This window comes from Pezoporus flaviventris, unplaced genomic scaffold (assembly GCF_033815535.1).
Source record: "Pezoporus flaviventris isolate CSIRO_AGI_PZ_B2104156 unplaced genomic scaffold, CSIRO_AGI_Pfla_v1 ptg000063l, whole genome shotgun sequence".
NCBI lineage: Eukaryota > Metazoa > Chordata > Aves > Psittaciformes > Psittacidae > Pezoporus > Pezoporus flaviventris.
The window spans coordinates 8,539,178-8,555,939 of record NW_026892611.1 but is presented as its reverse complement, the minus strand read 5'-3'; the positions used below and the strand labels follow the sequence as shown (position 1 = coordinate 8,555,939).

At 51.4% G+C, this 16,762-nt stretch overlaps 1 protein-coding gene across 5 annotated transcripts in view; it reads left to right on the top strand.

The window, feature by feature from the left end:
- Window positions 1-16,762, top strand: part of DTX2 (deltex E3 ubiquitin ligase 2) — a 37,134-nt gene that overhangs the window by 2,207 nt on the left and 18,165 nt on the right. For all 5 annotated transcript variants that reach the window (XM_061470420.1, XM_061470424.1, XM_061470423.1 and 2 more), the window contains exons 2-3: window positions 2,311-2,680; window positions 7,586-8,165. In XM_061470420.1, the coding sequence (XP_061326404.1) occupies window positions 2,374-2,680; window positions 7,586-8,165 (887 nt within the window). In that variant the 5' untranslated portion in view covers window positions 2,311-2,373. The remainder of the gene's footprint in view (window positions 1-2,310; window positions 2,681-7,585; window positions 8,166-16,762) is intronic.

Below are 16,762 nucleotides of genomic sequence, written 5' to 3'. Positions count from 1 at the left end.
ATCGAAGCACGCGATGCTCACATGCAGCCAGCCCCGTACCTTTGCGTGTGGTCTGGGATTCAAAGCATCGCTGCTCCCCAGGGTGAGCAGCAGGCTGCTGTCACCCAGCTGGTGTCCCAGCAAGTGGAGGGAGTACATGAAGGGGGCAGCTTTTCTGCTGGGATGCTCTCTTTTTTCCATTTCCTGCTGCTGTGCTTCAAAAAGGAAGGAAAACGAATCGCTGACTCCATCCGAACAGCTTCCCTCTGCTGTCCCCATCTGTAGGATGGGCAGATGAGTATTTGGTGACAACAACTTTAGGGGGAGAAAGGTGTTGGTTCTGTCTTGGGGGTTCAGAGCACCTCATGCAGGTGGGTAGGACAGAGAACCCTGCAGCTCTGCTCTGAGTCCAAGCCGAGCATGGACATGCTGGTGGTCCCTTTGGAGGAGATGTGTTGGTGTGAAACCTGCCATTAAAAGAATTGGCAGAGGCAGGTGTTGGGTTTGACACCTCAGGTTTTAACTGGCTGGGTTGAGCAGTAAAATAACTGTCCATGGTGTGTTAGGGAAGAACGAATTCCATGGGGAAGATCCATTGCAGAGACCAGGGTTTTCTCCTGGCGCCCTGGAGCGGTTTGTCACCAGCACCAGTTGAGCTGGGGGTGTTGTGTAGAACTCTCAGAGCAGCTCATAAACCGATTTACACTGAATTCCTGGAGAAAGTGTTGCTTTCCTCTCATGAATGCAGACGTGTGGGTGCGTCTCTTCGCCTCTTGCTCTTCTTCTATTGCTTTTTTAAGCTAGCAAGCCACACGAGCCTGATGGATGGGATGCTCCACGGAGCGTGGGATCTTCCCAATCCGGCAGGGATGTCATTCTCCTTGCAGATGGCATCCTCCAGTGGAAGCCACCCACTGCTGCTCTGCCTCTTGGGCACCTGAACTTTTCCATTGGATGGGAAGGAAGCTCATAGCTGCCTGCTGGGAGTTAAGTGAGCAGTCAGTGATGGAGGCCTGAAGAGGGAGAAGGTGACTGTTCTGAAACAAAATAAATTGCACTTATTCACAGTCATACCCACCTGATCATGAGCAACAACGTGGGGTTGTCCAGCATTTGTGCACCAAGACGCATGTGTCCAGATGGTCTGGGTAGGATTCCTTGCAATGACAAAGCAGGCAGGGAATGCCATGTATCAGACTTATGGTGTCTCTTGGGCAGCTTGGTGATCATGCAGTGGCTTTGTGGTTTTGCATCCCTAGGGGGCTGAGTGGTCTTTCTGTCTCTGCATCCTGTCTCTAAGTCCTTAGGATTTGTTCACTGCCTTTGTGTCTTTACGTGAATGTCTTAAAGCTCTTACTCCATTCTCTCTTCTTCCCCAAATCATCTCTTCTTGGCTTGAGTCTTTAGCTTGAGTCTTTGTTGATGCAGATTGTTTGTTGTTTCAAGATGTTCCTTGTTTTCCAACCTGAGATGCTGCAGCTAGATGTAGTGCAGTCTTAAGGACCTGCTAAATCACTGCCTTCAGCACAGGCTGTTTATTACACCCTATGTTCCTCCTAGTGCTTCTGTGCTTCTTTCCATCCATTGTTCACTTGGATTGTGCTTGGTATCTGCACTACTGTGATTTGCAGACTGTGCATAAAGAATTGTTTTCTGCCTTTGTGTGCGCATACAGTGCTGCACAGAAGGAGTCAAGGGACTGATTCTAGATCAGAACTGCCTGGTCAGAAGCCTGGATGGAGCTGATGATCAGTGAGAGCCCAGATCAGTGAGAAGAGTTTGGGTACCACTTGTATAACCAAGTCATTCATGTACATGTGTGCTTGGGGAGCTCCTGCTCCCAAGCTGATATCTCACATCAGGGTGGTCAGTGTAACGCTGCCAGAAGCAGTGTGAGTGGGGACAGGTGTGGGGTGACCTTGGCATGATCCTGTCTAGTGCGTGTCTGAACTTGGGTCAGGGTTTAGGGGTTTCCCTGCAGGTGGTCAGCAGTGCTGCTGGGCTGGTTCTGTGCACATCTGCAGTGATTCTGGTGGTGTTTGGTGCTGCACGCTATGGGAAGCAGAGTGTCCTTAGAGTTTTTGCTCCAAATTAACAAGAAAAGTTGCCAGCATTGGCAGGGAGTGGGAGGTGATACCCCATCTGCCCTCAGCCAGAGGGTTTTGAGGCCAATCCACTTCTCTGCAGTTTCCTAAATGCATAGCAAGCATCTTCTGTGCAAGGCTGAGCTTGTTCCCCTCTCTCAATTGGCTTGTGTGGTATGCATACAGGGTGGGGTGGATTTGGGGCATCATTCTCAGCCCTATGAGCTCTCTTTGTTTCTTCCTACAGGTCCCCCAGAAGAAGATGGTGTGAAGCTGCCCCTTGCAGCGTGCCCAGAGCTCAGGGAGGAGCATGGCAGCAGCTCAGGAAGCAGGAAGCAGTTCAGCCGGGCCGTCCGGACTCCCCGGTTCTGCCCCGGGACATGGCAGCAACTCCCCAGCGGTGGCAGTGTGGGAATGGCAGGATGAGTTTGGCAGGTGGAGGCCGTACAGAGGGAATGTCTGCAGCTACATTGAACAGGTTTTTCAGGCCTCGCAGCAGAAGGGCCGGCGCTCGGGATCAGGGCTTGTCAGCAGCATCCCTTTGGGACATGCAGATCCCGTCTTGGCCCCCTATGTCATCGACATCCCAAGCTTGACACAGTTCCGTCAGGACACAGGTAAGGGAGCTCCCCTGCCCATGCCGGGGTTTTGATGAGGCTGCTTGTGTGCTTGGAGATAAGTAGGACCCCATTATGTGTAGGAGAGCCCTACAAAGCTCTGCCGTGTGCTGCCACAGCGGGGCAGTGCTTTGAGGGGTGGTTTAGTGTGTGGTGTCCCTGCCCATGGCAGGGGGTTGGAACTGGATGATCTTAAGGTCCTTTCCAACCCAAACCAGTCTATGATTCAATGTCTGCTTCTCTCCTGATGCTGTCTGCCACCCAGCACGTTGGCACATGAGAACATCAGTATTAGCTGGCATGAATCAGTAGTGCTGCTTCCTCTTAAGGAACCTCATCACAGGACCCCTGCAGCTCACAGAGCTCTCAGAGCCGGAAACTTTCTTCCTGCTCCCACCAGTTCAAGACCACTGGTGTAAAAAGGGCCTTTTCTTAGGCTTCAAACCCAATCTCCTCCCTTGTTCCCTCTACAACTGGAGTGCCAGCTGCTTTACCTTGGCATGCCGCCCCGCACAAGCTGCTTTGCGCAAGCCTGCAGCCCCCGCAGAGCGCCGTGATGCTGCAGCAGAACGTTCCCCGCACTTGTGTGCACAAGGCTGGCTTGCTTCCTCCCATGGAAGGGCTTCATAGCAGGACTGAGACCTAATTTTCATTCTCTTGGGGTCACTGAGGCTGCTCAGGATTTGATGACTCCTGTCCTCTTCTGCTGCAGATGTGCTGAGCAGCTGTAGCTTAGGGAGAGGGCAGGGGTGGAATGCATGCTCTTCATGTCTGGAAAATCCAGGGAGATCCCAAATTACACACCCTGAATGAATGGCTGCTGTGGGAGATTCTCCATGCCTCACTTTCTCTTTTGCTAGCATCTCTCCCATCACCCCAGGGCACAATCAAGCACCACCCCAAGCTTAAGAGATGGGCAGCATGCTGGTTTCTTGCCAATTGAAGCAATAAATGAGCAGTATCTTGAATCAACTGCACTACTGGGCAATTCCTAAAGGAAAGGGAAGTGGTTGGAGCAAATGTGAGCGGTCATCACAGCTGCATCCGTGTTTTTATTCTGGCTTCGTGACCTTAGGATTAGGTTTTCCAGCGGTGTCATGGGTGGGGAGCTTTCTTCACGGCAGGTCTGCTCAGCATGGCCTGTTTGAGTCCTGCTGAGGTTGTGGCTTTGAGCAGTACAGCATGGACCCAACAAAACTGGCACCAGTGGCTGTTTCTTGCTTGTTTCCAGACTTGTTGAGTATCCCAGTTTGGTGAGGGTGAAGGATGTGTCCCAGTGTGAATGGGACATCCTTCTTCTGTATCTCTTTAGAGCTTGTACCACATTAGACCCATGTGAAAGATCTCAAAACAGTTATCCCATTGTCCATCGCAGGGTGGTTCAGAACTGGTCATCTCTGGGGGACAGTCCGGTACAATTTGGGAATGATGTTGCCTGGCATACCCTCATCTTTCCTTGGACAAGATCTGTGGTTGAGGTGTTAATAACCAAAAGGGCTGATTCTGTTTCCCAGCTCTCCTGCAGTGTTTCCCACTGATGCGGAGGGATGCTCATCAGCTCAGTGAGCCTCCCTCCACAGGTACCTGTGCACTCTGCAACGTGACTATTGCAAACACTCATATCCCCTTTCAGTGGCCCAGTTCTAAGCAAAGCTTTTTCTCTCTGCAGGGCTCTTGCCTTAACTGTGAAGCTTTCTGAGCAAGCAGCCAGCTGACCTTTGTTATGTGCAGGAGAAAAGAATCTCTGCAGGAAACATCCCCATGAAAAATCTGGAAATGGGGCAAAAAAATAGGCTGTTGTATTCTGCTCATTAGCTATTAGACAGACAAACAGGCTCTTCAAAGGAAGCCAGCAGAATAACAGGAAGCCAGTGTTAACGGGACCAAGAGGGAATGACAGCTGTGCAGGGGGATCTTATGGGCAGGATTAGCTGTGGCTTCAGCTGCTGGTCGAGGCACATTAGCTGGGAGTGAATGCAAGGGAGCAGCAGGACTTGTCCTCTCCCCACAGCTGTCTGCCCACCCTGGAGAGGAATCCCAGCTTCCCTGCCAGCCAGGGGGAAGGGGGATGTTTTCCAAGTGTGTGGCTTGGCTCTTGGTGTTGGTTCCTAAAACACAGGTTGTGTGCAAGCTCCTAGAGTCCTCTCTGTGCTGCTTTTAACTTGTGACCTGCCAGTGGAGCAGGGGCAGGGTTGCTAATCCCCTCCGAGCTGTGTCCCCCGGGCTTTTGGACACCTTGCTTTACCTGTGGTAGTCCCCTTACTCCTGAGAACAGGCTTTCTGCAGTCATCTCTAAATGCAGTGCATTTCCAGCCCATCTCATCCCCATTCCTTCTTGCTCAGGGGTCATCCCTGCTGCTGCCTACCTGTTGAGGTGTGGGTTTGTGTTTCTAACACTTGACAGGACAGGATAGGAGCAGTCATCACTAGAGTTTGGTTTTGGCTGTTTCATCTGCTTTCCCACTTATGGTGTCTGCTCCTGTCTGGGAAAGGTTTCCTTGGTTCTGCTGACACCTTCTGCCCTGACTTGTGCCAGAGGAAGCTCTTGTCCCACAGGAATCCCTTGGGCTCATGGTTGAGCTGTTAGGATCCAGTTCTTACAGAGAGGTTGCTGTGTTTCACTGCCTGCTGATAGCTTTTTAGGTGTGCTAATGAGGTGCTGTCTGTTGGATGCAGACACTGGAGAGTCTCACTGTGCAGTTAGCAGGATGCTTGGTGCTGCTCTGACCACTGAAGCAGTGAGTTGGGAGTAAGTGCTGGACCTTCCCTGGCTGCTCATCCCTGAGGCAGACCATACCCTGTGCCTTCAGCTCCCCAGCAGAAACACAGGTCCTGACATTCCTTGGTCTGCCACGTTCTTACTTTGAGAGAGCCACAGCCTTTGTCACCTCTGGAGCTCAGGTCTGTCTTTACTCACCTAGTTTCCCCCATGACATGTGGGACATACCTGCACCCCAGCACAGGACCTGGTTATGGTCTGAACACCAAAGCACTGCGCAGAAACCACCGGTACTATACAGAAAAAGCCTGGAAGTGTGATAGAAACAGAGATGTGACTTTCATGCTGTTGAATTTTCAGCAGTGAGGAGGCAGTTAATGCCCTTATGGTTTGAGTCAAGTCCTAGTGCTTTCCACAGTATCTCAGTACTATGGGGTAGGGATAAAAGCAGCATGAAGCAGAGGTGCTCCAGCGAGCATTCAGCCAGAGCCTGAACACAGGTAGCAGTTGGGCTTCAGCAGTGTGGAGTCCCATGTGTCCTCTCTCTTCCTTGGGATGTGCTTGGGCATCAGGGCAGTTTTGCACAGGCTTTAGGTGTGGATGTCTATAAATGTGCCTGTTTTCACCTGGGGTCCTGCAGCAGTGTCATAGCTCTCACGGCCTCTTTAGAGGCTCTATTTGATTTGGTTTCTCACCTGTTGGTGCTGTTCTCCAAGCTCTTCCTGTCTCTAAGGACTCTCTGCACCTCTGTTCACCCCACCTCCTGCAGCCCCAGACTTGCCCTGCAGCATTTCCTGCTCCTCTTTCTCAGTGCAGGATGAGAAAGCAGCTTTGACCCTGGTACAGGAACCCGTGCTTGCAGAGGTTGCTGGGTTTCTGTCCTGTTGGATAGCTTACATCCCTCTCATTAGGCTTCTCCTTTCTGAAAGAGAGGAGTGGAGTCACCCTGGAGAGCCAGATTTCCAGGGGGTTGTGAGCTCCTGCTGTTGCTCTCGAGCAGCATCGCAACAGTCAAGTGCCTGCTTTCATTTCTCTTCCTTTATGTGAGCAGCTGCTCTCTCCAGTTTCCACACCACTCCTTATCTCCTCTCTAGTCTTGCTCTATCTGCCAGCCTGCAGGAGCTGGCTCTGCCTGTCCCCTCTCCAAAGTCCTTGTTCTTCCACTCAAAGGACTTTACCTACTCCTCCAAGAGCAGAATTACGCAGACCCGTGCGGAGCAGAGTGGGTGTTCAGCCCCTTACGCACGCTCCCTGATGGTGCCCTGTCTCTATAGTTACTCTGTTGTCAAGGCTGTGGGAGTTGGGTTTTTTTAAACCAGATCTGTGCTTCAGCCTGATTTACTTCTATTTTCACTCTGTTTTAACGTCAGGGAGGCATCTGTGCTCGCTGTGCCTTTGTGCTGGGGTGTGTCTGTCTCTGCGTCCTCTCTCCTTCCCTCCTTTCCCACCCTTCCTCCCAGCAGCTTTTGAACCTGTTGCCAGCCCACAGTCAGATTTGGCAGAGGGACAGGGATCTCGGGGATGGGGATATTGCGTTTCTCTGCGCTTCCTGAGCAAAGCCAGTCCTGTTGGGAAGACAAAGCCCATTAGTGCCCTTCTTGTGGGAGAGGTGGGGAAGCCACCCTGATGTAGACACCACAGATCTGTGCAGAAATGAGTCCCTGAGACAACGTCCCCATTGGAGCTGTCGGAGCAAGTCCAGAGGAGGCCAAGAGGATGATCAGGGGGTGGTGCAGCTCCTGTATGGAGCCAGGCTGAGAGCATTGGGGCTGTTCAGCCTGGAGAAGCTGATAGAGACCTCAGAGCAGCTTCCAGTGTCTGAAGGGGGCTACAAGGATGCTGGAGAGGGACTCTTCATTAGGGACTGTAGCGTTGGGACAAAGGGGGAGTGGATTTCAACTGAAACAGGGGAAGATCAGGTTGGATCTAAGGAAAAGGTTCTTTACTGTGAGGGTGGTGAGGCACTGGCACAGGGTGCCCAAGGATGTTGTGAATGCTCCATCCCTGGCAATGTAAGTAAGGCCAGGCTGGATGGAGCCTTGGGTGGCATGGTTTAGTGTGAGGTGTCCCTGCCCATGGCAGGGGGTTGGAACTGGATGACCTTAAGTTCCTTTCCAACCCAAACCATTCTGTGATCCGATGATTCTCTGCTCACAAGGCGGTTTTAACTCTTTCTCCTCGCACAGGGACGATGCGCGCCGTCCGCAGGCACCTCTTCCCTGGGGACTCTGCTGCCGGGCAGGGCATCGTCTGGGAATGGCAGAACGACGAAGGCGGGTGGTCCCCCTACGAGATGAAGGTCTGCGTGCTCCTGGAGGAGGCCCGTGCCCAGAACCACCAGCAGGTAGATCTCAAATCCTTGGGCTACAACTACATCGTTGACGTCGTGGCTCAAGTCCAGACCAACAAGAACACGAGCTTCCGCCGCAGCGTTCAGCGGCGCTTGGACACCCCGTACCCGGTGACAACATCCCCAGCACCCCTTCACACAGGGGTGGCTTGTTCCTGCCAGCAGTGCTGGCTAAACAGCGGGACTGGTCCCATCACCACGCGCTACCGCCACTCCATGATAAACGTTCCAAACTCTTCTACTGCTCATCAGGGTAGGACAGCATCCGTAAGCTCTTCCAGCGTCGGCTTCGTGCCCTATAACAAACCGACTTTGTCTGGAGCAAGGTCAACACCGAGACTCAATGCACAGAGCACCTGGGCTTTGCCTCAAGCTGGGGGCCCCAGCACAGGACTGTCTGCATCGAATGGAGTCAGGTATAGATCCCAATTCACCTTTAAATACTGTGCCTATAGAGCAGGAGAAATGTCTTCACCAAAAGGGTTGTCAAGCACTGGCACAGGCTGCCCAGGGCAGTGGTGGAGTCATCATCCACAGGGGTGTGTAACACATGTGTAGATGTGGTGCTGAAGGGCATGGTTTAGTGGTGGACTTGGCAGTGCTGGGGTAATAGTTGGAGTTCATGTTCTTAAAGGTCTTCTCCAACCTAAACGACTCTGTGACTGCTGTGCTCAGGTCTTTGTTATATAGGAGCCTCTCTGTCCCAGAGCACGTAACAAGGGTCTTCTCCCTAAGAAGGAGAGAGAGGTTTGTGCCTTTACGTCCTGTACAGTGGGTGGAAAGGCTTCTCCTCTGCTTTCCTTTCCTTTTCTCCCACTTGAAATATAGCCCCTGTCTTCTTCTCTCCCTGAACCACTGGAGAAAGGAGTCAGGTTGTGATTCGGCAGATACAAGAGAACTAATAGTGGTTGGTGGTGTTACAGGTTACACTTAAATACAGCTTTGAGGGGTCTGAGTGAATGAACAGGGGATTTGTGGACACCCTTATTTAATTCAAAATAGGCAGTAAGCATAGAGTGGAAAACTTCTCCGTGTTCAAAGCTCTTCCCCTTCAAGGAGGGAACACAGGGCTCGCTGTGTGTGACTGAGACCTCTGACAAAATCAGCAATTCCATGTTGGACACTTTTAAGGTGAACATCAGGAAAACCCACACCAAAACTGCCCAAAGTCATGGATTTGATCAAGGGCTGTTAAAATCCATTGTGATGATGTTTAGAAAACCAAACCAGTAATTCACTTTCCCCTTCCTTTGATACCTTGAACCGTATCGACCCCTCTCTGAGATCCATGGGGTGACACTAACAGTTTGAGTAGTGTCCAGGCTATTCATCAGTGCTGATGCAGAGATGCCACTGGATAAGCATGGAAGAAGTTCATTTTGCACATGTTGAGGTGCTGTTGTGATGTTGGAGGTCAGGAAGCACAAGCAGGATTGTAAGTGGTCTGAAATCCAGCTGAGCTTTGCCTTGTGCAGCTTTTGCCTTGTCCTTTCCCTTCATCTTTCTTCAGCAACCCTGGCTCTTTTCTGACAGGACTGACACTGTCACAGCATGGATTTGAGCTCCCATCCGAGCGGCTGGAGCTGAGGAAGGGTTGTGCTTACGCCTTACCAGTGTGGGAGGAAGGGCTTCACTTCAGACCTTTCAGCTCTTGCCACCTAGGTGAAAAGCAGAGTCTCATGTTCTGACAGCTCAGCTCCTCTCCATGGCACAGTTACTCCCTCTGGGATAGAGTGGGGCTGCAGCACTGGGCTCTAGCAGGGATTTTGAGCTGGGGGAGATCAGTGTCACCCTTGGGAAGTGAGGCACTTCCCTCCTTATTCTTGTAGGCTGGCCTCTGTGAAGCCTGGACATCCAAATCAAGCCAGATCCCCCTGACTCCTCCTGTGTGCAAGCCTTTGCTAGCAGAGGTCTTTGTGGCCCTTCTATGATAATACTTGCACCTAGTGTCTGCCAGCATTAAACTGGGGACCAAGCAAGGGCTGTGTGACTGCTCCCTCTGTAAATGGCTGGCAGTGTACAAAGCAGTATAGGCATTTCACCCTCCATAATCCAGCCGCTGAACCGCTGTGTGAGCACCTGAATAACCAGAGGGGAACTTGCCAGGGCTGATTTACCTGTCCAAGCTACCCCAAGTACATAGAGATAAGAGATGAAGGAGGGGGTTGAAAGCACATTCTGCTGATTACATCAGGCACAGGGGTTTGAGGTTTGAATCTCATTTGCGTTTTAAGGTGGTGAATCTGGAGGTATCTTCCTTAGTGTTGTATCTCTCAGGACTTTCCCTTTTCAGGGTCATGTGAGTGAAATGACTTCTACTATCCTGTTCTTCTTTCTCACGGTCTTTTTTGGGTGCTTTCTTGGCACCTAGTGGTGTTTTGGGGCATCTTAAGCATCCAAAATGCTTCTCTGTTTCAGTTTCTTTCTAGTAGGGCTGAAAATCAGAGCTCGGTACTGTCTGCAGGAGCCCCCAGGAAGACTATTGAAGAAGCTGCCAAATTCCCCCTCTTGCAGGAGCCACTGGTCAGTGCATGGGGCTGCCTGGAGCCCCCATCCTTGCCCAGGCCTCTGTGTGATTTGCACAGGGACTCTCAGAGTGGGAGGATTAAAAAGGAAGACCAGATTCTGCACCAGTTGTGCCAGGAGCCTCTCTGGAGCCCATTGGGTCTGGGTATGTTGTATGCTACTGATGTCCTGAAAGGAAGGATGGGAGATGTTTGAAGCACGGTCCTCTCACCATAAACTGAGCCCATGGCACAGATGATGCTGACTGGGAGGAGAGGGACAGCCAGGACGAGCCCAGCTAGGATGCTGGGGAGGCCATAGTCCTGGCAGCCTGCTGGGCTGGGTCCTGTTTGCTGCTGGGACAGTTGGAGGGTTAAACCCTGCAGCAGGTATTGCTGGCAGAGCTTGTGCTGGGTTGATGCAGCAGCCCTGTGAAGGCATTGTGTGGTTAAATCTTTGCTGGGCACAGCAGAACATGCCCCAAGGAGAGGGCGAGTGTGATGTGAACCCTTGGCAGACCCCCAGCCTGGCCAAGACATGGGGATGCTGATGGGCGCTTGTCTGTCTACAGGGCCCATCAGGAGGTGGTTTTGCAGGCAGGATGGTCTTTATGTCTACAGCTCCCTTTCTGTTCCTTAACCCTGATGTTTCCACTAGCAGTATCTATGGAAGCCTCTCTTTTCCATACCCACCACAGGAGCATGTGTGGTTCACACATCCAACCCATGGCCATGTGCTGAGCCCGGAGGGATGCAGCAGCTGGGGGCTCACCCAAAAGGACCCCAGTGAAGGGCAGAACAAAGAAGTGCATGGGAAGCTCTTCATGGATGATGGATGATGTCTGGATCTCCAGTCCTTTGCATTAGCTTTGGCCAGGGCTGCTCTCCTTTCTCCCTGCCAGACAGACACATGCACACAGGGGGGCAATCTCTATCTTCCTCTGTAATGCTGTATGTGAAAGGCCTTTATCAGCACCAGCTGACAGCCTGAGATGGCTTTTCCCTGTCACCCCTGTGCTGGGAGTGCCGCTGGGTGGCTGTAATAGCTCCTGGCTGGGGTTACAGGCTCAGGCTCGTGAAACCCATGCTCCAGCACAAAATACTCCCATTTCTGTGAATTAGGAGGAAACCTGAGTAGCCAGCTCTAACCATGTGCTTTGTTTAATTCCTAAGCCCAGAACATTCCTGGGTTGTTTTACCCCTGAGGTTCCCCATCTTCCTGCCTCAGCTGCACTTGGATCGGTGCTTAATTCCCTTCTCTCCCAGTTGCTGCCCTCATTCCTCCTGCAGCCTTTGTGGCAGTGATGATGAAGCACTAATTATCCTGCACTAATTATGTTATATGAGTTTCTGTCTGCATCCAGCATTCCTCCTAGCTGTGATGTGCAATTCCTGTGCTGGCCTATACTCACGGACTGAAGGGAAGGAAGCAGTGGGCCGCGGTGGATTCTCTAGTGTCTAATAAAGGTTGTGCTCACCCTGCAGCTTTTGGCTCCAAAGCAGCCCTAGCGGATTACTTGGGTTTACAGAAGTGCTTATCTTCATAAAGCTTGCAGGGATGCCCCAGCTCCTGCCTCAGAGCAGGAAGGGCTCAAATGCTATTAGGGAGAGCCTGATCCACGGTGCAGTTATGTACCCTCAATTGGTTTAGGGGAGGCAGCTAAAATGGGCAGCACTGAAGCAAACATCTCTCCTGTGGAGCTGAGAAAGAGCTGTAGTTCCTCCTGGAAAGCTGCCTAACTCCCTGTGTGGTGGTGACAGTTACTTCTAATAGGCAGGCCAGAACAGCCCCCGGTGCTGTTAGTGCAGCACAGGCATGCCTGGGCTTCTGTGGCGTTGGCAGTGATTGAATGGATTTCCTGCTTGCTGGAGGGTGGATGTTGGAGTGAGGGGGTGAAACTCCAGCACTTCAAAATGCAGGTTTAATTTCCCTGTGCTCTCGAAAGGGTCAGAGACACTGGAAAACCCTGACAGGCATGCCAAGGCTTAAATAGATGCTAATATCCTTGGCTGTGCTGCTAATGCATTAAATACTTGTGAGCAAGTTATTCTGCTGCTTGGTGCATGATTTTCCTCTGGTGTATTAAACACAGTTAATGAATCCAGCCTGCCTCACAGACAGTGCTGAGAGCTGCAGATGCAGCGTGTCATGGCAAGGGTTGGTCCTTATATCAGTGGTGTTAACTGGATCTGGGAACCAGGGGTCAGCTCCCAGCCACCTCCTGGCATGATCCTTCCCATCCCACACAGGGAAGCATCCATCCCTGGGGCAAGAACTACCTTATTGCATGCCCTGTGCTGTGTAATTACAGAGAAGGGCACTGAAACACAGTAAGGAATGCCCTGCTTGTTATGTGAGCAGGTAAAGCTGCAGGAAGCAATATTCAGGGGGATATATTAGTGCCCCAGCCAGAAAAATCCCCACTGTAGCTCTCATGGTCCCTCTGAGCTTGCATGGCTTTGGTGCTGGTCTAGGTTGTACCTGCAAATAAGGCAGGCAGCTTAGAGGTTTGGCTTTGATGTAAGACCATGGGTAATGGGAGTCCTGGGGACTGGGGAAGGATGCTTGGAGTACTGTGGTGTTCCTAAGAAGGATCTGGTGCTGTACCTGCAAATCTCCCGTGGGGAATGACCCACAGTGAATGTTTTATAGGATCTGGAGGTGTAACCAAGGGATCAGAACTTGGGCAGGGCCTTTCCTTTTCCTTTCTCCTCCTGTGCATCTCTCAGTGTTCTCCCTAAGCACATCCATGAGCTCCTTGGGGGTGGGAAGAGTGTTCTGCTCAGTGCTGGTTCTGCTGGGCCCATTCTGACTTGTCCTCAGCCCTCTGTGAGCCATGATTGTTCTGCTGCCAGGCACTCTTCCCAAGTAGGATCGGGGGAACCTCCTCTGCTTGGTGCCAGGAGCAAAGCCATGATCCCATGGCTGCATGCATTGCACCCTTCTTTAGAGGGATTTGGTCTTAGGTTTGGCACCTTGAGAAGAAAAGTAGGGGAGAAACTGCTGTATGGTCATTAGTGTCATTGACATTCAAATCTGAGAAGGGGATTAGACCTTTGGGTGCCTCACATTAATGGGATACAGCCCTAATCTGAGGGAAGTGTTGGCTGTCAAGAGTGCTACAAAGATGCTGCAGTATAGGAATATGTGGCCTGTTGGCTGGTGTGAATGGAGAGGAGGGAAGAAAGGGCTGTATCAGGTGAAGAGTGTGAGTAACAACTCGGACTTCCCTACTTCTGCTCCATTAGGATGGTAGGTATCTTCAGCTTGGGTGATGTTCAGCTCCAACCTGGCTGACCAGTGTTTGAAGTGGCAGCTTCCTCTTTGGTCTTGTGCTTTGCTGTCTCACTGGTGTTGCAGGATCTTGAAATCATGGAGAAGTGAGTGGTTTTGTCATGCTGAAATACAGCCTGCCCTGCCTGTCCCCAGAGCAGATTGCCTGGAAGCTGCTGATGGGAAACCTCCTCAGGATCCCCTTGCTGAATCTTTGAGGACAGTGTCTTATTTTGCATCCCCTTCACAGCCTCGTGATCCCTTGTGAGCTCAGTCACATCCAGTACATAGAGCAGTGGGAGAGCAGGAGCTGCAGGACAGAACTGGACCAGGGAGGAGGAATCAATCCCAGGAGACATTCAGGGAATGCAGGCATTGACTTTCAGGTGTTGCAAGCGCAGCCTGGACGTTTGGCTGGGACCCAAAGGCACTAACGGGGTAGAAGTGTCCCCTATGAGCAGGAGCAGGCATCTTGGTGGATCCCTCCCATCCCTCTGCACTGCAGTGCTTGCTCTTGCACTGATGCTCTTCAGATCTCCCTCACCCCAGACCCTCTCCACCCTGCCTGCATCCTGTTTTCTCCTCACTGAGCCTGGGTTGAGTAAATCAAAAGGACCATACCCTGGCCTGGCTTCAGCTTTTCCCAGGCAGCCAGTGCTGGCATGGGGATGCTGGAGTAGTTTGGGTCTGAGCTGATGGGTTAAATGTGTGTGTTCGTGCTGCTGGCACCTTGCTTTTGGAGTTGAGGCACAGCCTATGTTATACTACGACAGCAATCTCTTTCCTTCTCATCTCTTCCCCTTCTTCCTCCAAAAAGCCCCATTTCAGACGCAGGGCAGGCTGCGAGTAGTGTTTCTGCACCTTTCCTGATGTGACAACACTTCCTCCCGTGCCCTGTGGCTGCAGATCTCCCTAGGCAGGGCTGTGGCAGAGGTACCTCCACGCACTGTGCATTTCCCTTGGTTTCATCAGCCCCACAGCTGGGCTTTCTACAGATGTAAGAGGAATCACGGTGCGCTCACACGGTGTCAAGCGGATGGGTCAGCACATCCTGCTGTGATGTTAGCTGAGATGCTGCTAACTGAATGTGCCTGTGTTCAGCCCACGTGGAGTAACAAGGACTTGGTTTCTCCTTCATCACATCAGTTGGCTTAAAAAGCCTCCAGCACTCAGAGCCGACACACTTTGCCTTCACACCAGGGGTGCAGCCCATCAGTGGCTGTTTGGTGGCTGATGAAGAGTAATTCGTCTGCAGTGCAGTTGCAGCTTCCCACACTGGATTGCTTGCAAGTGCATCAATTGCTTATCTATTTCCTGTGCAAATCTCAAGGGCTCTCCTCACTTCTGTCGTGGTTTAACCCAGCAGGCAGTTAAACCCCACACAGCCACTCATTCACTTGCCCCTGCATGGGATGGGGGAAAGAACTGGAAGGAGAATGAAATAGAATCTGTGGGTTGAGATAAAGACAATTTAGTAGGACAGAAAAGGGAAGGAAAATAATAATAGTAAAATAATAATAATGATGATGATGAAAAGAATTATAATATCCAAACCTAGTGATGCACAATGTAATTGCTCCTTGCTGACAGGATGGTATGAGAAGCTGAAAAGGCCTTGACTTGGTGTAAGCCCTGCTCAGCAACACCTAAACCATCCGTGTGTTACCAACACTATTCTCGCAGTAAATCCAAAACACAGTTAGTAGGAATAAAATCAATCCCAGCTGAAATCAGGAAAAGTCTGTGGAAGCTCTAATTGCTGGGTAACTTGGAATTGAAAGGAGTGAAGAATTTCCCTGGTGGTCTTTTGGAATTACCAGTGATCCCCTTCCCAGAGCAGCCCTGGGTTTGCTATCTTCACCCTCAGGTGTAAGGACCCTTGTTCCAGACCCCTGGAAGGATCCCCCACTGCCCATCTGCTCTCCTAGCACAGCAGCAGGTTCAGCTTTGGGCTCTGGTGTGGTTTTGCCTTCCATGGGGAAGTGAAAGCACCCAAGGTGGCTGGTGTGCTTCGCGGTGTGATGGTGAAGCACAAGCTCTTCAGCATCAGTCATGCGCAGGGTCAGAGGCTGGGTTAGGGGGTGCCCAGCATCATGTTGGCTTCTTGGCTGCTCAGTTGGAGGAGGGAAGGGAGCCCAGTGCCTTTGTGATTTTGGGGAGCAGTTCTTGAGTTCCTTTACATTATCTGGTCCTGAAAACCCAGCCTTGAATGCAGCTGGAGAGGGGGCAGCACTGTTACTGGATCTGAAGAGGGTCATAGGAACAAAAATGAAGCAAAGGGATGAGACAGAGAAAGAGGAGGAAAACACCTGAGAAAGAGGCTGAATCAGGAAAGAGAAAACTCATAAAGAGGAGTCACAGCATGTGATTTGAAACCAAAGGGAGGATTTCCACTGTGTTCGGTGGGTTTGAATTGGGCCATAGCGAGAACAACCCATTGCATCATTTGACATTGCAAAATTAGGGGCAGCAGAGGGGAAAGCACAGTCTTTGAAAGAGACAGAAGGGAAACCTCTGCGGTCTGGGGAGCTTTTTAAGGGTCTGGAAGAGCCGGTCTCTTGGCCAGGCTGTCAGTGCAGCATCAAGCCCTGCATCCTTGCCCGGGGGGTTCTTCAGCAAGCTCAGCACGTGTGTGGTTGGGAACCCATTTCAAACCGCAGCAGGTAGGAGAGGAGGGAGGTGGGGATGGGTCCGTGTTGTGAGGACAAATCTCTTCAGCTCTGGTCATTGTCATGGAATTTAGCAAGGCTGAAAGGAGGGATCTCTCTCTGGGAAGCTTTTGTGGGCACAGTAGAGAGAATCCACTTGCATCCCAGCTGGAGAGCATTAGGTTCCCCCTAGACAGTGGATGGCATTTAGGCACTTAGAATCCTAAAACAGTTAGGGTTGGGAAGGACCTTAAGATCATCTAGTTCCAACCCCCCTGCCATGGGCAGGGACACCTCACACTAAACCATCTCACCCAAGACTGACCACCTTAATCTCTAAGTGAGTTCCTAAGAAGTTGGCCAGGTTTGATGTAATCTGGGGGGACCTTGGAGTTGGTTGTCTGAATGCATCATGTGTTAACTGCAGTGATGCACATGAGCCTGCATCCATCCCAGATGCACACACCACCTGAGATGAAGTCTGTGGGTGACTTCTCAGTGCCAGCCTGTTGGATTTCAGACACTCCTGCTCTGCTCATGTAGATCCAGGCTGTTTTCTCTTTTACTGACCCCCTCATCAGCTTTCA